Raw genomic sequence first — 26,869 nt, 5'->3', positions numbered from 1 at the left:
GCATAAATGATACACACTATTGAGAATTAGTGTTTTTTACGAAAATATTTGTTCACAATTTTATAAACTGGCGTGGAAATTACTTTGCATGTGTACTATGATTGCATATGTTAATACAACACACACTCACAATATTTATCATATAACCTGGACAAAAGAAAGCATTATTTTTCCATGTCATGAGACATTTTCCCTATCTGTGTAACTTCATATTTTTATGGCAGTAAAAATGCATATACGTTAACTGGGATGTAATATATCCGAATATGTTGTGTAAGCTATTAAATTGGAATACGTTAACTTGGATGTAACAGAAGTAAGTAAAAGTTACATCCCAGTAAGTAAAAGAACTATGTTTCGTTGCATCCTGTATTTAATTAACTGTAAAAAGGTTGGAGGGGACAACTTAACACTTACTGTTCGTCAATTACTGAGATACAAAGGGTGAAAGCCGCCTGAATCAGGGTGTTGACGGGATGTCAAATGGCGACTTTACGCACTTGGCCTTTGATATAGCTCTATAAAATTCACTACAATGAGTTGAATCTATGTGGGCATGGAAGCTGTGATGTTATTCAATAAAGAAAACTTACTACAAACACATGTGTTGTATATGTGCTATTTATCCGTTTTCAATGCATGAACTCCCCCCCCCCACACACGAACCCTGATATGTCTCGTTTTTTGTTTGGATCCCGACACCCGCGATTTAGCGAGGGGTCACTGTATCACTAATATAATTAAAAAATTGCAATATTAAATATTTCTTCAGCGACAATGATGGGTGTATTTCACAGTTAGTGTTTGTTACAAAAATATTTGTTTACTATTTTATAAAATGGCTTGGTAATTCCCACCACCAACTATATATAATGTCACATCATGTTGGCAAAATTTTAACTACCGGTAATCCAAAATCACTCTCGATAATTTTGTTTACTCTGTATGTGTACTACGGTTGCATTTGAAGTTTTTATCATTTTAATGGTGTGCATATTTTACAGGTAATACATAAAGGTACACTTTACAAATATACCCATGATATATTAATTATAGAGTCCATTATACAACTTGGACAAAAGAAATTCTTATTTTTTCTTGCTATGATGATAACGTGTTACTTCATGCGGAAAACCTGATAAATGAGATTTAAAAAAAAGGATTGTCAACGTGACTCAATGACACTTGCCCATTAATGCTGTATGTTGACGCTACCTTCAGGTCCTACCTGTTATCCAAAGTCTCAAGTTGACTATGCGCCGGATCGTTTACTTGTCAGTGTAAAAGTCAGAATAGTAAAAAATAAAGTCAGTTGCTCATGTCAAGAAAGCTTACAGATTCAAAAATAGTCTGTCAACTGTCGCTGTCCATACCAGCGATATTTTACACATAGAAATTGAGAATCACAATTGCATATAGAAATGAACAATACAGCTATTTCGGCCATCAGGCCATCAATCTAATCATCAGTCTTCATGATTGATTTAACTGGTATTTCCATCCATTTGCTTAGTTGTCGGAGACTGAATGTTGTCAAGTGTTGTTTTTACATACGGCGACGTCAACATTATCGATTTTATCACGGTCCCATAGCACTGCATTGAGGAAGTCCATTTTGGACAAGAGCCATTGTCAAATTTCGGAGAGTAGAGAACTTTTTATACTGGAGACGTTTCAGTACAGAGTTGTTCGATTGGCAAATTCAAATACTTTAGTTGAATATTCACCAAAATAACAATGTTGCCATAATTCTAGGCATACAACGAACTTGAAATTGTTCGATCTAAACGATCTGCGTCTTTGGAAATCAAGTCTATGCAATCTATCAAGTCAAACGCAATCTGCATAAGGAGTTAAGAATACGTTCCTTGTAGCATATTGTCTACACCGCACACAACTACAGGAATGTCTTCAGCAGAATCAATGTTCAAAAGAAAGTTAAGAACAAGGAAAGCCTCCAGAAACAGGAGGAACCAGGTTGAGAGAAGATGACAAAGTGACAAGAGATAGAGACTTCGATGTACATAGAAATGTCAGAGAAAGTAGCATCCGTCCAGGAGACAAAGTATTACTACACCAGGGGCAAAAGGAACAAATTATCCACACTGTATGTAGATACGCCATTCCTAGTGACAGACAAAGTCAAGTGACTATCAAATATAACCATAACATGTGTGAAAAAGTATGTTGAGCCGACTGATGATGATAAAGTTGAAAAACACAATGATATAACTCCTGAATGTGTAAGAAAACATCACCACCAGTTTCACAATACAGTCGTGGCTCTTTCATTGTATCGTATTCCTGTCTTGTTGTCACAGTGTAAGGCCTGCTTATCGCAATTGAGAGGGCCACCCACAGAACTCACACTGGACAGGGGGTTCTTTCACTGCTAGTATGGGGTAGACAAGACAATAGTACTGGAAATGAAATACACATACACCAAAATATCGAGTTAAAGCTCCTGGCTCAATCTGATTAAAATCTGATGTAGTGTATGGGCTTTAATTATTTTGGCTATAAACTTATTTTAATCTTATTTTTTATTACTTTTGTTATTAATGCCCTTTTATTTTATTTTATTATTTTACTTTTATTTTGATTTTGTGATTTTTTTTTAATTCCACCCTACCTACATCTGACCCGATGCTTATGTAACGGGATTTCAACGAGACCCACGATCGACGATTTTAGTCAACGATTCACAGACCTCCTTCTATAGCGCACATGATGACGTCGTCGGATGGCAAACACACTCAAATAAAATGGCGGATTACACCACAGGGAGCCCAGGAACTATAATCAACTGTAATACGCAGTCTCTATGAGCAGGGGTGGGGGGGGGGGGTATCGGCTGGTATCTAGTGTGATAAATAGACAAGGGATGAAGGCTCCAGCCAGCTCACATTTTTTAAACTCGAAAAAACAGACGAAAAACATAAAAAATAAAATCTAAAAAAAATACCAGGTTGAAGAATATTAGTTGCTTCTTCAAATTTCGCCAAAGCCCTACCTACATTTTACCGATATCTGCAGAATAAATCAAGAAAACTACACAAATTTACTCCATTTAGGAATTCCTAACGGTTTGCCCGAACGCACGGCACAGTTGGAGGCGTGGCCTGTTCAGCATTTGTCAACAACCAATCACAAGACTGGTTACGAACCACATCGAGGTCACGACTCGGTTAGCCTTGCTCAACTGGTAATATGACAAAAACATGAAATAAAGGATGCTGACAAATATATACAGCAGTCACAATTGTATGTTGCATCATATACCTTACAGTAAAGAATCTATGGTTGCATGTACAAAGGCATTGTTTAATACATATACCGGTATAACAATTGGTTAATAGACACCCAGTAACAAAATAGACCTGTGTTTATTTTAAAAATATTTCCTTGATGAGAAGCACCTAAATATGAAAAACTTGTATTTGGTGTTATTTTCCACGGCCATGTGGAGCATCAAAGTCAAGGTCAGGACCAATAGCAACTATACCACTAGGATTAATGCTCTTGTGGCTTTGCTGGAAGACAAAAAGAAAATAGTTTTGTTTATAAGTTGCATGTATCATTATTGAAATAGTACATATTGAACACTGATTTATGCCATGGTCTGTCAACGTAGGGCTCACTGTCATATTTGAGTTTGACCTTTCAACAATTATCAATTATCAACTATTAAGAATTTGACCAATCATAGCATATGCATTTACTAATGCTCATTCACATTTGATCAATCTCAACTTGCATACAATCACATGTTTACATTTGACCAATCACAACTTGCATACAATTACACATTAGCATTTGATCAATCTCAACTTGCATACAATCACATGTTTACATTTGACCAATCACAACTTGTATACAATCACACATTAGCATTTGACCAATCACAACTTGCATACAATTACACATTAGCATTTGATCAATCACAACTTGCATACAATCACATGTTTACATTTGACCAATCACAACTTGCATACAATCACACATTAGCATTTGATCAATCTCAACTTGCATACAATCACATGTTTACATTTGACAAATCACAACTTGCATACAATTACACATTAGCATTTGACCAATCACAACTTGCATACAATCACATGTTTACATTTGACAAATCACAACTTGCATACAATTACACATTAGCATTTGACCAATCACAACTTACATACAATCACATGTTTACATTTGACCAATCACAGCATGCATACAATCACACACTCACATTTGACAAATCACAACTTGCATACAATTACAAATTAGCATTTGATCAATCTCAACTTACATACAATCACATGTTTACATTTGACAATTCACAACTTGCATACAATCACATGTTTACATTTGACAAATCACAACTTGTATACAATTACAAATTAGCATTTGATCAATCTCAACTTACATACAATCACATGTTTACATTTAACCAATCACAACTTGCATACAATTACACATTAGCATTTGATCAATTTCAACTTGCATACAATCACATGTTTACATTTGACCAATCACAATATACATACAATCACACATTCACATTTGATCAATCTCAACTTGCATACAATCACATGTTTACATTTGACCAATCACAACATGCATACAATCACACTCACATTTGACAAATCACAACTTGCATACAATTACACATTAGCATTTGATCAATCACAACTTGCATACAATCACATGTTTACATTTGACCAATCACAACTTGCATACAATTACACATTAGCATTTGATCAATCTCAACTTGCATACAATCACATGTTTACATTTGACCAATCACAATATACATACAATCACACATTCACATTTGATCAATCTCAACTTGCATACAATCACATGTTTACATTTGACCAATCACAACATGCATACAATCACACACTCACATTTGACAAATCACAACTTGCATACAATTACACATTAGCATTTGACCAATCACAACTTGCATACAATCACATGTTTACATTTGACCAATCACAACATGCATACAATCACACATTAGCATTTGACCAATCAGAACTTGCATACAATCACACATTAGCATTTGACCAATCAGAACTTGCATACAATCACATGTTTACATTTGACCAATCAAAACTTGCATACAATCACACATTAGCATTTGACCAATCACAACTTGCATACAATCACATGTTTACATTTGACCAATCACAACTTGCATACAATTACACATTAGCATTTGATCAATCTCAACTTGCATACAATCACATGTTTACATTTGACCAATCACAACTTGCATACAATTACACATTAGCATTTGATCAATCACAACTTGCATACAATCACATGTTTACATTTGACCAATCACAACTTGCATACAATTACACATTAGCATTTGATCAATCTCAACTTGCATACAATCACATGTTTACATTTGACCAATCACAACATACATACAATCACACATTCACATTTGACCAATTACAACCTGCATACAATCACACTCACATTTGACCAATCATAGCATGCATACAATCACACACTCACATTTGACAAATCACAACTTGCATACAATTACACATTAGCATTTGATCAATCTCAACTTACATACAATCACACATTCACATTTGATCAATCTCAACTTGCATACAATCACATGTTTACATTTGACCAATCACAACGTACATACAATCGCACACTCACATTTGACCAATCACAACATGCATACAATCACACATTAGCATTTGACCAATCAGAACTTGCATACAATCACATGTTTACATTTGACCAATCACAACTTGCATACAATCACACTTTAGCATTTGACCTATCAGAACTTGCATGCAATCACATGTTTACATTTGACCAATCACAACTTGCATACAATCACATGTTTACATTTGACCAATCACAACTTGCATACAATCGCATGTTTACATTTGACAAATCACAACTTGCATACAATTACACATTAGCATTTGATCAATCTCAACTTGCATACAATCACATGTTAACATTTGACCAATCACAACCTGCATACAATCACACATTCACATATAACCAATCACAACGTACATACAATCACACACTCACATTTGACCAATCACAACATGCATACAATCACACATTAGCATTTGACCAATCAGAACTTGCATACAATCACATGTTTACATTTGACCAATCACAACATGCATACAATCACACATTAGCATTTGACCAATCAGAACTTGCATACAATCACACATTAGCATTTGACCAATCAGAACTTGCATACAATCACATGTTTACATTTGACCAATCAAAACTTGCATACAATCACACATTAGCATTTGATCAATCTCACCTTGCATACAATCACATGTTTACATTTGACCAATCAGAACTTGCATACAATCACATGTTTACATTTGACCAATCACAACTTGCATACAATCACACATTAGCATTTGACCAATCACAACTTGCATACAATCACATGTTTACATTTGACCAATCACAACTTGCATACAATCACACATTAGCATTTGACCAATCACAACTTGCATACCATCACATTCAAATTTGATCAATCACAAAATACATACAATCACACATTAGTATTTTGACCAATCACAAAATGCCATCAATCACACATTGATATTTCGACCAATCACAACTTGCATACCATCACACATTCACATTTGACCAATCACAACATTCCATGCTGACATTTTTCCATGATCATATCATTACTTGATCAAAACTGAATAATCATAATACAATCATTTAAACATACTATACATCCCATCATACCACATGTTGACATTCCACCAATCACAACATGCATACCATCACATGTTTTCATTTGACCAATCACAACAAAGCTACCAGACACTGTATACAATATTAGTTTCCTACCTGATAGTGGTTTTGTATATGTTCTTGGTCCACAGTCTCTGCTATACAACCTGTCTGATAAATATCACGAACAAAACCCCACATATTTGGATAATCTAAGATTCGCTTCTTGTTACACTAAAGAATGTAAAATTGTGGAAAGAATAAACAATCTTAAATGTGTGAAATGCTTCATCAGCAGTTGATACACAATGCTTGACCTATGACATAATGTTTCGGGGATATAATTGTGAAGCACTGCCCACAATAGCACTTTATCTACAGAACCTTACAAAGTAAACAGAAAGTCTGATAAATTCTACATGAAGAAGTCTACTCGTAAATAAAAAATACCACAAAATTATCCATTTTGTAATAAATAAGGAATTCTGCCTTTGCTGAATGGTGTGTGGAAAGTTTAGATTCAGTGACTATAATTTAGAGATTGAGTTATGCAGAAAAAAGAAAACCAAAAAAATCATCATCTGAAACTAAATGTTAAACATTTAAGATAAAATGCAATTCAGTTTAGATTGTGTCTATTACGAAAGGGGCGAAGAAGTTTATTTAAACAAAAAATAGACAATAATTATGATGAGCAAATGTCCCAAATAGGACCCTGATGACATGGCGGGAAATCAACAGAACGACACACCTGCGAATGATGGTGCCTTTGCTAATCACTTGATTCAGGAGTTACATATCTCAGGGAACCAAACCTCTCCAACGTAATCAGCAACATCATCAAACTTACCAGTGAAATTCATTCATTTGAAATCAATGTTTGCTTTGACTTGAAGAACTGTTTATTTGAAATATACAAAATGTGGTATGGTCAGAAAAATAGATCATATTATTGTCTGCATGTTAACCTATTTAATTGTTATATCGCTTGTCACCACAGAGAAGAACTGCTGTGTAATCAATTATTGCACCGATAATGCAGGACGTACAGGTCAATTCGCCGGTTCTTGAACTAATGTCAGACATGATGTAATTCTATTTGCACATGTGTAACCCACCTAGCAATGGGTGAGGGTAGGACAGAAATATAAAAAGTAAAAAATAAAAAAATGCAACAGCAGAAGTGAATGGCATATTCGAAACAGTTTTTAAAAGATAGCAGCTAGATCTATGTAATACCACTGAGAAATGTGGATTCCCTTTTTTCAGAGAAAATGAATTGAACAAGATTTGGTATGTGTGTGTGTAAATTTGACCATGACATATGCTCCCCAAAAATATGAAATGTGTGAATAGGAAATTGATAATAGCCATGTGTCACAGGGTCATTTATCAGTAATTTCACTTTAATTGTTGGAGTGTACATTTTTACAGTTTAATTAAGTTTAATTAGTTTGGCCAGAGATTGCGCTGTATTTGACACTATTATGGGTGTGACTAACCCATCCGAAAATGGAACTTTCCTGAATAAATTAACTTGTCACATGGCGTGAAACAAAGGGATCACTTCTCCCTGCTGCCTGTCACAGTTAACATCTTGAGAAGTTTGTTGCCAGTTCCTGATACTTTGGGTTGGAAACCGCATGGTCAACTACATGTGCTTCTACCAGCTATAGTAGCTGTGTCTCCATAGCCGTGCTGCAACTTGTTTGTCACACCGTCATCGAGACAAAATTCCTAGGAGATTGTCAAACCAACATCAAGACATTAAATCGTGTGCATGGAACGGAGTCAACTACAAAAGCTAAGTAGCTTCTGACGTTGCACTGTTATTTCTACGTTACTGCATTCGTCGTTATGGTACAGTGACTGATGTTAACAGTCTACAAGTGACAGCGTGAAACGTTATTTACTTGTATTTTCAGATTATGTACTGATTATGTTGTTTAGGGCATTAACCATGGTTATTTGCGTTTAAATGATAATGTAATTGTTGCTTTAATTATTTGTAGTCAAACTTGATGATTTGCATTACAAATGTTATTTGAGATTATTCTATATTAAATATTTCGTTGACCACATATACTTGTGTTTCTTGAAGTGAGTTCATGTTTGTTGTGGGTGTGCCTGTTCTACCCTGGCATTACTGTGTATGATCATATACTAATGTCAATATATCTTTACATTATTTACATTGTGTATTTTGGGGGTAAAGAACCCAACCACAAGGTCGGTGACTGTACTTTGTTTTGGCCATTGCATTTCTGTATTACGTTTGGCGATTCTACCACACCATAGTACTTCACCGTATAATTTACCTTGTAACACCATGAATGATACTCTCTTGTCATTTCGTCCACATTTTATATTATTCTGTGTAACCATGGCAATTTGCAGTTAAGTTCTATTCTTGGGGGTGGACATCCTGGCATTGTCACTCTCGGGAAAAATACTGAGATAATTGTTGAGACTCCCCTGAACAGGTAACAAGATTACCCCCACATGTGCAAGAAATATAAATTTGACTGCTCAGGATTATTAGAAAGTTGAGTTTGTGTTTCCTTGACTTTAGCCGTTTTCACTGGCTCTTCGACCGATACGCAGAGCCCATAGATATACATGGTAAAGGTGGGCGTGTCTTAGCAATATAGAACATTCTGTGATGTCACTCCGACCCCAACGATACACATTACATGTATATGGTTTATTGGTCAGAACATCCAGGGTATTTTATAGCCTTCAGCATACCCTTAATTTATCAATTGTTGCAACTTGTATGGAGTATTTTTATTCATTCAGTTTGGTTGGGGTTTTGTTAACTGGTGATATGTGAGATAGTTCATCTGTAATAGATAACATTCATTCAACTCGTGCACGCACACGCACACACAAACAAACAGGGTAAAAAATAACTTCCAAATCTCTAATTGTATGCTTTATATACAGTCGTATCTTATATAATATGGGCAATTGTACTCAACCACAGGAGGCCATTAGTTTGCCACTACGAAAAATGTTTATTCAGTCAGTAATAAATAATAGCAGTTATATTCACATACCTTGAAATGCCCTACATATACTGTATCAAATCTCACCAATGTAGTGAAGAGACGGATATCAGCCTCAGTCAGTTGATCTCCAGTCAAGTAACGATTCTTAGATAAAATATCCTCAACCTAGTCAAGAAAAAAAAAAAGAAATCATATATATATATATATATATATATATATATATATATATATATATATATATATATATGTTAATTTGAAAACAATTAACCAAAGAACTAATTACTGGATTGAAACTTTGTGGTTAGAAATTTTCGCCTCAACTTCCATAGAAAATATCTTTCTCTGTTTCTTTCATGGCTTTCAGCTCAAAAAGTATCACAGAAAATATGATTATGCTGTGACATCCTATAACTTTGTCGCATTTTTCCGGTCAGTTACTTTAAGATACATGTAGAAGCAGGTTGACAACATTTTCCAGTGTCCACAGGTCTTGATCACAAATTTTAACAATAGTAGTTTTATTATGTGACAGATAACAAATGGTAATGTTAATTAGTGTTAATTAATATCAATATCGGGGTTGTTTACCTTGTCTAAAGCTTCAAATAGTTCATGTACAGCAGTGTCATACGCTGCCTGTTTTGTAGCAAATCCAGCACGATAAACGCCATTGTTGATTTTACTGAAAGATCAGAAGCAGGTTACTTGAATATGCCAACATCACTACACAGGTGGATGCAATTGTACAGGAAATATTAATTTTTCTTAAGGCCATCTATTTTGGTGGAACATTTTTTTCCTATAATTTTTTTTGGAAATTTTGGTTCAATTAGCAATATTTTCTCAATTGCTACAGGGTCTGCAAGAAATTATTGAAATAACCTAAAATAAATGATGTAAGTTTATTTTGATAAAGGCCACAAGTAGACTGATATCACAATAATAAAAACAAATTTCCCAAGCATTTTGCCAGATTTACATTTATCACACTCAGAGAGTTGGAGCGCCATCTGGTGGCAGAAATTTGTTATCCCAGCATGGATAAACAAAATGCTGTGAAGGGGTTAATTATTCACTGGGTTTTAATTTTGCTTATTTCGCTGACTGGAAAATGCGCTAGTGAAAATGTAACATTTAGCATAGAACACATTATCTAAATGATAAAACCCTGAATTTAAAACCCAATGTATATGCCTGAAATGATAAATCAGCGAAATTTAAACCCAGTGAAAATTAGTCATTTTACAGTACTTACGGGAAAATCCAGTCATTCAATTCATCAATCTTCCCCTGCAAGTCTTTGGGATAGAGGTCAATTTTTTTCTGCTTATCTGTTGCACAGAACTCATTAAATTCAGTGTTAAGCATTCTTAATATTTCAGCTGATTCATTGTTTACAATAGTTGATGTCTTCTTGTCCCACAACACAGGTACTGTAATATTACCTTCATAATCTGAGAATCGAGCATAACAGAATTATTAGTTTCACATTATTTCATATTATTATACTTAACACAATAGCTCCAATGTCAATAATACAACTCAAAACGTAACATCTCTTGCAATATTAAGTTCCTAAAATTGAGTGGGTCAACCATTTCCTTTTTGAACATTATGTATTTTTCTGTAATTCCTGCGTTATCGACTAAATGGAATTCTATCCCAGTGACTACAGGTCTTGATAAAAGTTGATGGATAAAATGATGTACTTTTATTTTGTGAAATATGTGAAAGATGACAAAAGTTGATGCTGATATTTAAAGAGTGAAAGTAGCAATTCGAATTGCAGCCAATACCAAGAAAAAAAGAGTATATTTATTACCAACTCAAGATCAACATTGCCAAGCTTAAGACATTCATTTAAAAGAGTTGTATGAATACAGTACTGCTTGCTTTAATTCATTTAATATATGCATTATTGGTAAAGTGATGAAGCAATCATGAATGTGGTAGAAGTGAGGATTTATATACATTATTGGTAAAGTGATGAAGCAATCATGAATGTGGTAGAAGTCGGGATTTATATGCATTATGGGTAAAGTGATGAAGCAATCATGAATGTGGTAAAAGTGAGGATTTATATGCATTATGGGTAAAGTGATGAAGCAATCATGAATGTGGTAGAAGTCAGGATTTATATGCATTATTGGTAAAGTGATGAAGCAATCATGAATGTGGTAGAAGTCAGGATTTATATGCATTATTGGTAAAGTGATGAAGCAATCATGAATGTGGTAGAAGTCAGGATTTATATGCATTATTGGTAAAGTGATGAAGCAATCATGAATGTGGTAGAAGTGAGGATTTATATGCATTATTGGTAAAGTGATGAAGCAATCATGAATGTGGTAAAAGTGAGGATTTATATGCATTATTGGTAAAGTGATGAAGCAATCATGAATGTGGTAGAAGTGAGGATTTATATGCATTATGGGTAAAGTGATGAAGCAATCATGAATGTGGTAGAAGTGAGGATTTATATGCATTATTGGTAAAGTGATGAAGCAATCATGAATGTGGTAGAAGTGAGGATTTATATGCATTATTGGTAAAGTGATGAAGCAATCATGAATGTGGTAGAAGTGAGGATTTATATGCATTATTGGTAAAGTGATGAAGCAATCATGAATGTGGTAGAAGTCGGGATTTATATGCATTATTGGGAAAGTGATGAAGCAATCATGAATGTGGTAGAAGTGAGGATTTATATGCATTATTGGTAAAGTGATGAAGCAATTATGAATGTGGTAGAAGTGAGGATTTATATGCATTATGGGTAAAGTGATGAAGCTATCATGAATGTGGTAGAAGTGAGGATTTATATGCATTATTGGTAAAGTGATGAAGCTATCATGAATGTGGTAGAAGTGAGGATTTATATGCATTATTGGTAAAGTGATGAAGCTATCATGAATGTGGTAGAAGTGAGGATTTATATGCATTATTGGTAAAGTGATGAAGCAATCATGAATGTGGTAGAAGTGAGGATTTATATGCATTATTGGTAAAGTGATGAAGCAATCATGAATGTGGTAGAAGTGAGGATTTATATGCATTATTGGTAAAGTGATGAAGCAATTATGAATGTGGTAGAAGTGAGGATTTATATGCATTATTGGTAAAGTGATGAAGCAATCATGAATGTGGTAGAAGTGAGGATTTATATGCATTATTGGTAAAGTGATGAAGCAATTATGAATGTGGTAGAAGTGAGGATTTATATGCATTATGGGTAAAGTGATGAAGCTATCATGAATGTGGTAGAAGTGAGGATTTATATGCATTATTGGTAAAGTGATGAAGCTATCATGAATGTGGTAGAAGTGAGGATTTATATGCATTATTGGTAAAGTGATGAAGCAATCATGAATGTGGTAGAAGTGAGGATTTATATGCATTATTGGTAAAGTGATGAAGCAATCATGAATGTGGTAGAAGTGAGGATTTATATGCATTATTGGTAAAGTGATGAAGCAATCATGAATGTGGTAGAAGTGAGGATTTATATGCATTATTGGTAAAGTGATGAAGCAATCATGAATGTGGTAGAAGTGAGGATTTATATGCATTATTGGTAAAGTGATGAAGCAATCATGAATGTGGTAGAAGTGAGGATTTATATGCATTATTGGTAAAGTGATGAAGCAATTATGAATGTGGTAGAAGTGAGGATTTATATGCATTATTGGTAAAGTGATGAAGCTATCATGAATGTGGTAGAAGTGAGGATTTATATGCATTATTGGTAAAGTGATGAAGCAATCATGAATGTGGTAGAAGTGAGGATTTATATGCATTATTGGTAAAGTGATGAAGCAATCATGAATGTGGTAGAAGTGAGGATTTATATGCATTATTGGTAAAGTGATGAAGCAATCATGAATGTGGTAGAAGTGAGGATTTATATGCATTATTGGTAAAGTGATGAAGCAATCATGAATGTGGTAGAAGTCAGGATTTATATGCATTATGGGTAAAGTGATGAAGCAATCATGAATGTGGTAGAAGTGAGGATTTATATGCATTATTGGTAAAGTGATGAAGCAATCATGAATGTGGTAGAAGTGAGGATTTATATGCATTATTGGTAAAGTGATGAAGCAATCATGAATGTGGTAGAAGTCGGGATTTATATGCATTATTGGTAAAGTGATGAAGCAATCATGAATGTGGTAGAAGTGAGGATTTATATGCATTATTGGTAAAGTGATGAAGCAATCATGAATGTGGTAGAAGTGAGGATTTATATGCATTATTGGTAAAGTGATGAAGCTATCATGAATGTGGTAGAAGTGAGGATTTATATGCATTATTGGTAAAGTGATGAAGCAATCATGAATGTGGTAGAAGTCAGGATTTATATGCATTATTGGTAAAGTGATGAAGCAATCATGAATGTGGTAGAAGTGAGGATTTATATGCATTATTGGTAAAGTGATGAAGCAATCATGAATGTGGTAGAAGTGAGAATTTATATGCATTATTGGTAAAGTGATGAAGCAATCATGAATGTGGTAGAAGTGAGGATTTATATGCATTATTGGTAAAGTGATGAAGCTATCATGAATGTGATAGAAGTGAGGATTTATATGCATTATTGGTAAAGTGATAAAGCAATCATGAATGTGGTAGAAGTCGGGATTTATATGCATTATGGGTAAAGTGATGAAGCAATCATGAATGTGGTAGAAGTGAGGATTTATATGCATTATTGGTAAAGTGATGAAGCTATCATGAATGTGGTAGAAGTGAGGATTTATATGCATTATTGGTAAAGTGATGAAGCTATCATGAATATGGTAGAAGTGAGGATTTATATGCATTATTGGTAAAGTGATGAAGCAATCATGAATGTGGTAGAAGTCGGGATTTATATGCATTATGGGTAAAGTGATGAAGCAATCATGAATGTGGTAGAAGTGAGGATTTATATGCATTATTGGTAAAGTGATGAAGCTATCATGAATGTGGTAGAAGTGAGGATTTATATGCATTATTGGTAAAGTGATGAAGCAATCATGAATGTGGTAGAAGTCGGGATTTATATGCATTATGGGTAAAGTGATGAAGCAATCATGAATGTGGTAGAAGTGAGGATTTATATGCGTTATTGGTAAAGTGATGAAGCTATCATGAATGTGATAGAAGTGAGGATTTATATGCATTATTGGTAAAGTGATGAAGCAATCATGAATGTGGTAGAAGTGAGGATTTATATGCATTATGGGTAAAGTGATGAAGCAATCATGAATGTGGTATAATCTGATTTGACAAGTCAATCAATAATACAATGTAAACTATACCTGCATCAGCTTTCTTGTAAATTTCTTTCAAAAATTTTGCATTGTTCACAGTGTCCAGGGAACATTTAGGTTTCTGTGGAGACAGGCATCAAAATTAGTACATTTTATCATTTACAACAAGGTTTTCACACTGAAGTCTATAGCTTTGATATAAAATGTTAGGTAACAGTGGCCAACCTGCAATTACTTACATGGACACTATCATCGGAACTGCACATTTCGCATTTACTGATTGTTTAATAGTTGTTAAGTCCCACACATACATTGCATGTTATACATAGTTCATGCAATCTCAATACAGCTGGGAAGTGATAAACCTGACTCACTTTTGTAACAAGTCATTGAAAATGACAGTCCCCGTTAAATTTTTGAAAGTTCTCTTTGTGCTCGTCATATTAAAGCGGAGAGGTTGTCCCGAGCGAGTCCTTGAAACTTGAGTTCCAAGTGGCGTATACAACAGATTGTTTATTTACATCAAAACATGTGTTCCGTGTAATAGTAATATGGCCAAAAATAAAAACAGCCGTTATTCGGTCATCTTTGATCTGATTATGAAACACACTGATATGAATGATGTATGTGCCAAATACGAATGAAAATGGTACATAAATTGGGGAAATATAGTAGTAAGGCAAAAAGTCAGATGGCTGTCAATCGGCCATCCTTGACCAGATTTTGAAACAAATTGTCATGGACATGCATCCTAACATGTATGAAGTACATGTATGTGCCAAATTTGAATGAAAACTTACAAAGCATGTCCAAGATACCGCATAAAAAAAAACAAGATGCCTGCCAGTCGACCACCTTTGATCCAATTGCGAAATAAATTGTCATGGACATGTATCCTAACATGTATAATCTATGTACCAAGTTTAAATGACAACTGACAAAGCATGTCCAAAATACAACATTTTCAAAAAACAAGATGGCTGCCAGTCGGCCATTTTTAATTGAATCACTAAACCACTGCATGTGCGTATGTCCCACATAAGGTACTAAGCACATGCAAAGAATGAACTGAATTGGTCCAAGGGATTCTGAAATATGACTCTGGACAGATTGACGCAGGGACGGACGAACGGACGGACACACGAACGGACAGACACAGGAACTCACGGACGGTCGGGACATGTATCCTAACATGTATGATCTATGTACTAAATTTGAATGAAAACTGACAAAGCATGTCCAAAATATGACATTTTCAAAAAACAAGATGGCTGCTAGTCGGCCATCTTTGATTCAATTGAGAAATAAATCGTCATGGATATGTATCCTAACATGTATAATCTATGTACCAAGTTTGAATGAAAACTGACAAAGCATGTCCAAAATACAACATTTTCAAAAAACAAAATGGCTGCCAGTCGGCCATTTTGAATCAAATCGCTAAACCACTGCATGTACATATGTCCCACATAAAGTACTAGACACATGCAAAGAATGAACGGAATCGGTCCAAGGGATTCTGAGATATGACTTTGGACGGACAGATGCACGGATGCACGGACGGAGACCGAATTACAAGTTCCCGTTTTCGGACTTCGTCTGAACGGGGACTAATTACTACTTTAATATCTTCACAAGCCCGGCAAATAAATAATTTTGTCAATTATTTTGTGTTTACTACCGACATTTAGCTTTGTATATGCACTAGGGTATGTATTGAAAACTGGTCATTCTCAAAATAATAAAATATAATAACAAGGTTATTATGAGAATACCTCAAAGTATGCACTCAGAAAGTACGCAGCGCATCGACCTCCACTGCGCGTCGGTCGATACTCAAGCTGTACAGGCTTTGTGCAATCTTTGAGGTATCCTCGTAATAACCTCATATTATATTTTACTGGTGTCTCATGCATGTAAAAGCATGATTATGACTGTGGATTTGATAAACAAACAATTTTCAATGATGTTTGGAATTGAGTTTTTTTATTATTATTCAGGGTTTAAATATTCTTACTACACTTCTATTCATCTCATATTTTAGAAAGTTTTATTGCCTTTTTTAAGAGACAAAATAACAACGCGAAAAACAAAATTACTTTTCCTGATTAGCTATCACCTTATCAGTGAAGTTCCAACCACCTGGGCCAAGCAACCAATCAACAACCGTATATGGCAGCACTTCCTCCAATCCTTTTAATTTACGACCAATCAGAGTACGGTGTGCCCATGGACATGCTAATGAGACGTACAGATGATAACGATCAGCTTCCGCTTTGAAACCACTTGAACCATCCGCTGAAAACAAAAAATCACATGTACCGTAAAAATCTGTATTAGAAGCCCCATCCCTAATAGAAGTCACACCCATTCTTTTTGAATAATTGAGAACCAAAAATTCATTATTTCTCATATGTGTAGATGCTCTAATAGAAGTCGCATCTCCAATGTTGCATTGTACCATTTTAATAGAAGCAGCGGCTTCTAATACAGATTTTACAGTATTAGAACATAAAGTGTTAGGATAGATCTAAAGTGAAGCTATTTCTGAAATGTACATGAATTCAGACTCATTTATGTGGAGAATGAGATAAAACTAGCATTATGGTGGCTATAATTATCACATAGAACACTGTGTTGAGTGTGCTGTATCCTCTTATGCACAATGGTATATTCTTATCTTTAAATCATATAAAAAACAAAAAATTACCATAAATTTGATTATTGTCTATATTTGGCAATGCTTCCCATTGCTAAATGTAAAAATCAGTCAATGTGTCTAGGCATTTAAAGTGTGTCCCTAGTCACAAATGTTATAGATATACCTGGTAGCTTACATAACACTAGAATAGCTTTCAATCAATGAATAGTTTATATATAAATATTATTATCATTTGTGACCGCAATGTTACAGCGTTCCATAATTTTGCGGTATTTTACAGGGTATTTTCATCCTACAATATTAGAAAATGCGATTTCCAAATATGGAATTATTATGCACGTAAGCGTCCTCTAATAATAAAAACAAACATGGCTGCCACCAGGGTTTGACCGGACTCCCAAGCATTCTTTGAGGTATCCTTATAATAACCTCATATTATATTATACTGGTGTCTCATGCCTGTAAAAGCATGATTATGATTGGACGAGAGGTAGTTTTAATTTATGCAAGCCAATCTAAAAAAACTAATACACCATGGTTTTCAGTGTTTAGACATAGGCCCCAAACATGAATAACACACAGTAAGGTAAATCCTGTCAACTCAAATCAACAAAATATTTTTTTTTTGTGCTACTGACATAATCGCAACATTGCAACCATCAGGTTTTTTGAGTTCAAAATAAAGCAGAAGCAAAATAATTTTACAGAATTACGCAAACAACGCCAAAAAATTGAGTGTAGTCTACAGTGGACTGATCGAGAACCCAAAGTTTTCTCAATCTTCAAAATGTGTACACTGCTAATTGACATCTGTATTTTTTACATATCAATTTTGCCGATAAAAAGAAACTTCACAATTAAAACTTGCAATGCCAAATTATGGATGTGAATTTGCGTCACTGCTCGATGTATCTTTATAATCACTCAATGCTAGTTCCAGGGCCCATTTCATTTAACCATGGTTGCAAGTAAATCGTTTCTGACTCAGTATCACATTTTTTTCTTTGCTTTAAAGTTATTTATGTATCCCAGAATCACCTTTAGTTGGTATATATTATAATAGGAATAACCACCCTCAGATCCTGAATACCATTGATTTTGAACAGTTCACTCCATATACATTTGTACACTGTCAGTAGGTATAACAGACAATTTTATTGTTATGTTAATTTATTCAAAACAGTTCATGGCATCTGAAAGAGGTGGTATGTCTGACCACTAATCAACCCAAAAGAATATGCTAATATGATAATTAGTCAATATGGCTGCCTCTCAAATCTCCAATTTTCGATATTTTTTCCATTTTAGGCAAAGAATCATCAACTAGAACACAATTGCATATCCAATTAATGAAAATATGCAATCTGATTAAAATCTGATGTAGTGTACGGGCTTTAATTATTGTGGCTATAAACTTATTTTAATTTTATTTTTTATTACTTTTGTTATTAATGCCCTTTTATTTTATTATTTTACTTTGATTTTGTGATTTTATTTTAATTCTGCCCTACCTACATCTGATCCGACGCCTATGTAAGTCCCGTTCAAATCTCGCATAAGTAACAGCCAATCACAGCCCTTCTTTTATACAGGCTGTCGGTTGCTTACTTTTCAGTGTAGCGATACTCTACGGGCAATCTTTCTGTACATTATATTTTGCCCACTTGAATAAACCATTAATAGAAAATTGCTAGTATATTTTTATTTGCAAAAGAAATTCCACAGCATTTTACAATTTTTGTCATTACATTGAATATTTTTTTCACTTCCAACAAATGTGTATACTTCCAGATACATCTTCGCCAACCAAGGTTCGTTCATTCAGTCATCGCTTCAATTTTACATCACTGAGCATAATTATCTAGAATGGAAGCAAAAAAATAAGTAAATCGTAATGATTAGAACACTGTAAACAGCTATAGTAAACAATGCAAACTGATTTTAAATTGTATAACGGTCACCGGCCCACAGCATCGCCGCAGAAAATTGGAGCAAAAAAATATTTCCTGATCAATTGCGATGTGTTCCAATAAAAAATATTTTATTCCAGTCCAAATCAGCTCAATTACTTTAATGAAGAGTTATTGTATAATGTACAAAATGATGATACAATTTGATGAATATTTACAGCTACGGTTTCAATACCGTAGACGATGTTGGCCCGATCTTCAACAAAACATCACCCGTCTCCAGGGCAGGCGACTGGAAAAAGACACTGGTGTTTGGTCCAAACGGCGGAAACAAAATCGTCACTCCCAGAATAACTATGCAAAATAACGATCTAAAGTCGAACCATTCGAGCCACAATATTAACATAAAAATGACTTTCGTTGCATTTGACAATGATAAACTTACCGAAAAGCCATGTTATTCTCGGTCGCTAACGTCGGTATAATCCGCCATTTTATTTGAGTGTGTTTTCCACCCGACTCCGCCCGGTGACGTCATCATGTGCGCTATAGAAGGAGGTATGTGATTCCTTGACTAAAATCGTCGATAGTGGGTCTCGTTGAAATCTCGTTACATAGGCGTCGGATCAGATGTAGGTAGGGCGGAATTAAAAAAATCACAAAATCAAAATCAAAGTAAAATAATAAAATAAAATAAAATAAAAGGGCATTAATAACAAAAGTAATAAAAAATAAAATTAAAATAAGTTTATAGCCAAAATAATTAAAGCCCGTACACTACATCAGATTTTAATCAGATTGGAAAATATGTAGCCATCTGTTAGAAGATTTCAGTATTATCCAGAATTCCATCTTGATCACATGCATAGGGTGTAATATCAGTCCAAAAGTACCCAGTTGCAGGTTGCCAGTTTCGGTTAAGACCACTTCCCGAATTGTAACTACTAGTGTCTAAACCACCTATTTTGTAATTCTTTGTTTTTAGCCATAACATAGTGGAGGCTTTAAGAGGTAGTACGGCAACATAGTTGGTTGATGGCATGTGAGCAACTGTCCGTTGTCTGTCCGTTGTCCGTCCGTTTGTGTGTCACTGAGCTTTATTTGTAGTAGAACTACAGAACTTTTTTCTGAATAAATACAGCTCCTGAATGGCTTATCTGCCAAAATTATGCAAATAACATTGTTTATACTTGAAATATATGTGTAATCATTCCAAACAATTTAATTATTTGGGCTGCAATAACTCCCTTGTTGAATTCTTAAGTGCACAATAATATAGAAATACAGTCCGTTATATGACATTTGATTATTATGATATAGATTGCCAACACGATTGCCATTATTATGTGTTTGTCTTATTCAGACTAATGATTTAAAGTTAAACGTACTAGATTATATGCGATATGGGTCCCATGCCGTCATATCAATTGCATGTAAAATACCAAATGGACATTTTATTCACAAAAACTTTATACGCACATGACACAACATATGGGGTGCTCAGATTAGCACACCCACGTATTTCAACATCCCAATGTCCCGAATATACGCGCATACATTTATAAATTATAGATAGACGCAGTCACTTTATCAGCTCATATACAAAAGTCAAAACTGACCTTTATTTACAATAAAATTAAATTAAACTATTATTTCCAGGTCTCCATTCTTCATGTTATCCTGTAATGTGTAAGAGTATACTGCCTCCACTTTCTGGAATCCAGACACCTAAAATATATAGTAAAGTACTTATAATTATTGAGGTGCCCAAGACAAATGCCATAGGAAAAAATATTACCACATAATGATTCAATGACATTACCAATGAATTACAATGTAAATGCAATGAATAAAATATAAATTTGGTGACTTAATTTTAGCTGGAACGGAGCGGAATGAATGGTACAATATATGCCAATGAAAATAATCTAAATTCATGATATATGTACTAGTAGGATACTTGCAAAGTGCTCGTTAACTTATATATTAAAATATCAAATTTACACATATCTTACATTCACACATTATTTATTTTTACTTTTATTTTTTCATTTGTTTATTTATCTATTTTTATTTATTATGTTCATTATGTTTATCTGGACTACTGATCATGCCTCAGCCTGTTTTGACCATACCCGCTAAAGAACTGTGCCTCTGTAGTTTACCAATTTCCAACCTTTTGATTTTGAAATTGATTCCCAGCAGTGAGCAATGCCATTGTCTTTGTTACTAAGATACTACTCTATTCGTCCCATTGTTTCAAATGAATAGCGAGACGCCATTCTGCGAAAACATTGTCGCACGTGTTTTCCTTGCAAAGGGTCAGTACTTCCGGCTTTAGAAAACTGCGTTGCACTTGTTTGCGCTGATATCATACATAAATCGAACACAAGAATTCATTCTAAAAGACAGTCTATCTTGCTCTTATCAAGTGGGTATAAGCGGCAGGCTCTGTAATAGCTAGTAATAACTCTCACAAGAAATGGTTTCAAAAATCACCTATTTTTTCAGGAAAATTAAAAAAATAAACGTAATAACGTCGGTACTCACCTTTCAGATGTAGCGAAGCCTAGCACTGTACGAAAATGATGTCATATTCGTTGCTTGATCATGCGTGTGAAGAGATCGCGTATAGCTCAAAAATCTCCAAGATGGCTAGCCCTGAGTAACGAATGATCAGCGGAATAAGGCCAACCTACAGGACTGTACTCAGGGCTACAAGATGGCGTAACAGTCGCTGAAATGTTAACTAGGTGGGCAACAATTTACCACTTTTTGAAGCGGAAAAAACGTTCTCAGAAGACAGATGACTTAAACAAAAATAAATTTAGATATTTTGCTATGAATATCGACCAGTTTTACAACTTTTAGTCTTGAGAGATTTATAATTTATGCCTAGAAACATAAAAATTAATAATATTTATGTATCAATGGATAATTTTAGGTGTGAAAATAGCAGCCATTTCACAGGCACTTTAAGCACAATTTTAATTCGGCCTATGTTTCCTGTGGTAGTGGAATCGGGGCCCGACCAGTCAGTTATCGCTATAAACACACTCATTATTGAAAGTGTATGCATGCTGTAAAACTGGTGAAAATCTTGTGGTGTATTCACCCCCTGGGGTGGTTATTCCTTGAATATCTGTTTGCTTTTTATGAACAGTTGAAAACTAAGTATAGCTGCTGCAGCACTGGTTGAAATTGGTGGTGAATAAATATTCTATTTACCAAGCAATTTAAAAATAGCAGTTGTATACCTGTATAACGATAAGACATTTTTTTCTATTTTAACTAAATTTATAAAGCTTTCAACGCCATAATACTACAGGAAAATGTAAGGGGTGATCAGAATACAATGCGAAGGTTTTCTATCGGAAACGGTATTGTGTTATACACACTATTGGGCAATTGTTAGACGACCACCCCCACGTTTTAAACGGCTCTTCCTTACACTTTTGAAATCAGTCATACAAAACCAATATCACTACAATTGTACTTACCTGTGACGGTCTTACGAAAAGTTGTTGTTTTTCTGACGTATTCGCCCTTCTCAGAGACGGAAGACGTCCATGAATTAGTCATGTCACCGTTGTTAGACGTCATTTTTATCACTGCTTGCTTTGACTTACTTTGAAGTCCAAGTACAGGGAACAGTGGTGCCAGAATGTATATGTAGGACGTCTTTAATAGCGATCGGTGAACAGAAAGGCAGTACAGTACATTCACACATGAATTCGACGTAACTACCAACTGACGAAACTAAGCAGAAACTCGATGTTTTGAAAGTGCGCCCTCAAGCACATTACTCAAGAAATGTCGTAGGAAAAAGTGACCTACATGTGCCCAATAATGACTCGACAAAAATAAGTATTTAAATAAATATATAACAAACAACGAAGCAGATCGCATGGCTCGTATGTATGTTTATTTGGAAATAATTAACTCAGCATATATTCGCGTCCGGACAAGTCCAGACTCCGAATACTGTAAACGCGTTAATTATTCCGTAACTTGAATTTTTTTTAATTTCGCTTTTTCGGTAAATTAAATCCACGTGAACATGTGGAATGACAATAGAACTCAATGTTTTCCTACCAAGTTTATGAACTTAAAACCCAGTGAATTTGCCCAAAATAGTGAAATTAATTAAATGTCATTAATTACTACTTTCGTCAATACTCCATTTCAGGTTTTTATTGGTTAAAGCGCGGTGGTCGTCGCACAGCACGTGTTCGAATTTAATGTAAATAAACAATGTATTTTACACGTGTTGTATACGTCGCTATGAGTCCCATATCGAACAGGACGCGGCACGACGACTGCCGCCCTTTAATATTCAAGTTTCTCACAAACAACACAAAATCCAAAGCCCTTATGATTTATCTGAATATTAGTGAAAGGTAGTTATAGATCATGCGAGTGAAAATACAACTCTAACGAATTTCTTCAATATTGTACTATTTTCTCTTTATAATTCTTTTCGTTTAAGAATTAAGTTTGCCATGAGTGTTTTTTGTTTTGTTTTGTTTTTGTATTTAAAAGGATTACACATATTATTATTGTTTGTCAAAGTATTTTAGATACTACAAGCCACACCCGGATTTTTGAAATGATTCAGGACAACAGAAAGTACCAATACCAATATAGGATTTTTCTATATAGCGTACAATAATTAAGATGTGGCACCATATTCCAGCCATATGAACCTAAGGTGAAATCACAACCATAATTTTCTCGTAAATTAGGCTGGTGACCTCTAACTTTTTAAACTCAATATCCTTATATTGTCCTGGAGTATAATTTATTGCAAAATGAATGAATTCTGAGTATTTTTTTTATTCATGAGTAATCTTCTCAAGCTATTGTGACGTGACAAAATGTATTGGTTTACATTTGAAATTTATGCAAGTTTTTGTTACTAGAAAGCTGATTGATGGACCCAGCTCCTTGGCGCGTCAAATCAAATCATTGAATTTAATTGAGGTCAAATACAGTTTTTCCTGACACGATCATGCACGCAAGTGGGTTTGTAAAGATGGCCATAAATGGTCAGCAACATCGAAACCGATCGATTTATACGATGGACGTTGTGATACTTAACATTGAAGTCAGTAAAGGCATGCTTATTCTTAGAAAATACAGTGCGTTCAGAAACATTCCTAAATTTGAAAACTGCCGTTGACCAATCAAAATGATCACCATGACGTCACTGCCGCTAAACTGGCGCTCCTGTAAGGGACGTCCCAGTCTGTACGTGTACGTAAGCGTATTGATCAGAATCTGATTGGCTTTGCGACACATCATGATCTCCTACGGCATTTACAATTGATTTTATTTTAATATAGGGGTCACAATTTTAAATATGATTCAGAAGTTATTATGAAATTAAACTTTTTTATGTGACATTTTATATGGGATTCATCTATTCTTAAGGAAGTCAACACTTCCAATAGCATTCAACAGTTACTTTGAGAACCTGGAGAGGGGTGGGTACTCACCTGGATTTTAGGCAGGAGTTCTTCGCAGTCAGTCGAAAACTAGACTAAATTATCGATGTTGAGGACACTTTTGGATAAATAAAATGGGTTCTGTCGACAACAAATTGCTTAAATGTTTCCAAACCAAAATCATTAAACAAAAAATCGGATCGACTGTGAAAATGGGTTTCGAACAGCATATATTTCTACTTTGGGATTACCCCAAGGTGAATAGCAGACGTATACTTTTAGTCTCATGTAATCCACGGAGTCCTTCTTTTTCAGTGGTTGGTTAATGATTTAATTGTCAACCAGGACAATTGGCCTATAATTATGGGTATACAGGACATACTTAAACTTTACATTGTTATGCCAGACGTTCACACAGAGTGACCCAAGGTAAATACGTTGTTTTCAAAAGGATCTCCTTCTTCTCCTGGAGCATTTGTTCAGAGATTACATGATAAAATGTCATGATGTAGGTTAAGAATAATGAAGGTGAAGATTGTGTAAACTGATGTGAAGCATGAATGAATAAATGAAATACAAAAGAGCAAATATAATGACGCTACAGACTGTGTGCAAAAACATTCTGATTGGTAGGCTAATACAAAATTGCAAACGTGATTGCAGCACAGAAAACTGCCAGAATGGACTGAAAGCTCCGTGTTTTCACAAACCTCTTTGACTTCACAGATCAATCATATAACCAACAAATTATATCAGTTCCATTGTTAATCATTGGGAATATATATGAACAAAAGGAAAAGTAAGCTATACATATATATGAAAGACGAGTAGTTTTATTACTGTGACCAGCAGCTCGTAGAGTTGTCCAACCCAATAAGTTTATAAGACACCATAAGAAATACGTATGAAAATACTAATGAGGTAACTAATAAATACACTTGTACTAGTCAATTGCAAATGATAAATAAAAAATAATTCTACTTATACGATAGGGATTATCTGTAAAAAAATAATAATGGTTTTACTTGACTTGACAAAAACAATACCAATCTCAATGATTGATAATTCATACAAATCGGCCAAAATTGTAATAGAAAGCATCACACTAAGTACTGAACACGTCATATCTTTTGATTAATCGTTCACTACATTAATAACTACGAATACCAACTGTCAGAAATAGTAGTCCGAATAGAGACGATTATCTCGTAATTAGTTCTAAATCACTGAGTCGAGTTCCGTCCAGAACCTCAAATGGGCCGAAACGATGACAGACATAACACAGCCATTCGCTAATAATCAGATTAACAGATACGCAAAAACAAATTCATCACAATAGTCTATGCACCCCAGGAAAAAAATATTCTTTTCTGAATCATTTTACATTTATTAACCTTTTCGTAATCCCAAACAGTTCTCAGGAATTGACACGACACCTGCTTTGTATATATTTGTGTAAGTAGAAAGGCCCATATTACGTAACGCTTTAAAATTTGACTTATAATGTACCCAGAGCTCTGCCAGTGGACAAGACCCGAGTATTTATATTCTCTAACATAATTTAAATTCTCATTCCCGATGTGGGGGCGGCGATTACTGGTACTTCTCATTACTGAGTATAATAGTGTACAATATTTTTATTTTGAGGTATTTACATGAATGCGACATTTTATATCCCAAATATTTAGATGTTTCAACATGATTGTCTATCAAATTCATTGTTTGCTAAAACACAATATGATCAGCATATAGAAGAATTTTTATATCATTATTATCAACACTAATGCCTTTTTTTCATATCTCTAACTTCCACTGCCAAATCGTT

General features: G+C 34.5%; 1 protein-coding gene and 1 long non-coding RNA gene across 2 annotated transcripts; both read right to left on the bottom strand.

Annotated features, from left to right (window-relative positions):
• Window positions 1-3,303: 3,303 nt before the first annotated feature.
• On the bottom strand, window positions 3,304-23,364 carry LOC100374338 (uncharacterized). Its single transcript, XM_002739403.4, has 8 exons — window positions 23,098-23,364; window positions 17,145-17,323; window positions 15,074-15,146; window positions 11,026-11,224; window positions 10,359-10,452; window positions 9,819-9,935; window positions 6,877-6,993; window positions 3,304-3,533 (listed from the first exon to the last, which is right to left on the bottom strand). Exons 1-8 carry the CDS (start codon window positions 23,198-23,200, stop codon window positions 3,447-3,449), a joined length of 969 nt encoding a protein of 322 aa, XP_002739449.3. The 5' UTR covers window positions 23,201-23,364; the 3' UTR covers window positions 3,304-3,446.
• LOC146736543 (uncharacterized) lies at window positions 19,370-20,279 on the bottom strand. The gene is made up of 2 exons (XR_014930946.1): window positions 20,043-20,279; window positions 19,370-19,548 (listed from the first exon to the last, which is right to left on the bottom strand). It is a non-coding gene; the product is annotated as an uncharacterized LOC146736543 (long non-coding RNA).
• Window positions 23,365-26,869: the final 3,505 nt, after the last annotated feature.

This window comes from Saccoglossus kowalevskii, chromosome 11, assembly GCF_978046115.1.
Source record: "Saccoglossus kowalevskii chromosome 11, keSacKowa6.1, whole genome shotgun sequence".
NCBI lineage: Eukaryota > Metazoa > Hemichordata > Enteropneusta > Harrimaniidae > Saccoglossus > Saccoglossus kowalevskii.
The sequence above is the reverse complement of the archived record's forward strand: the minus strand, read 5'-3'. Positions and strand labels throughout refer to the sequence as shown.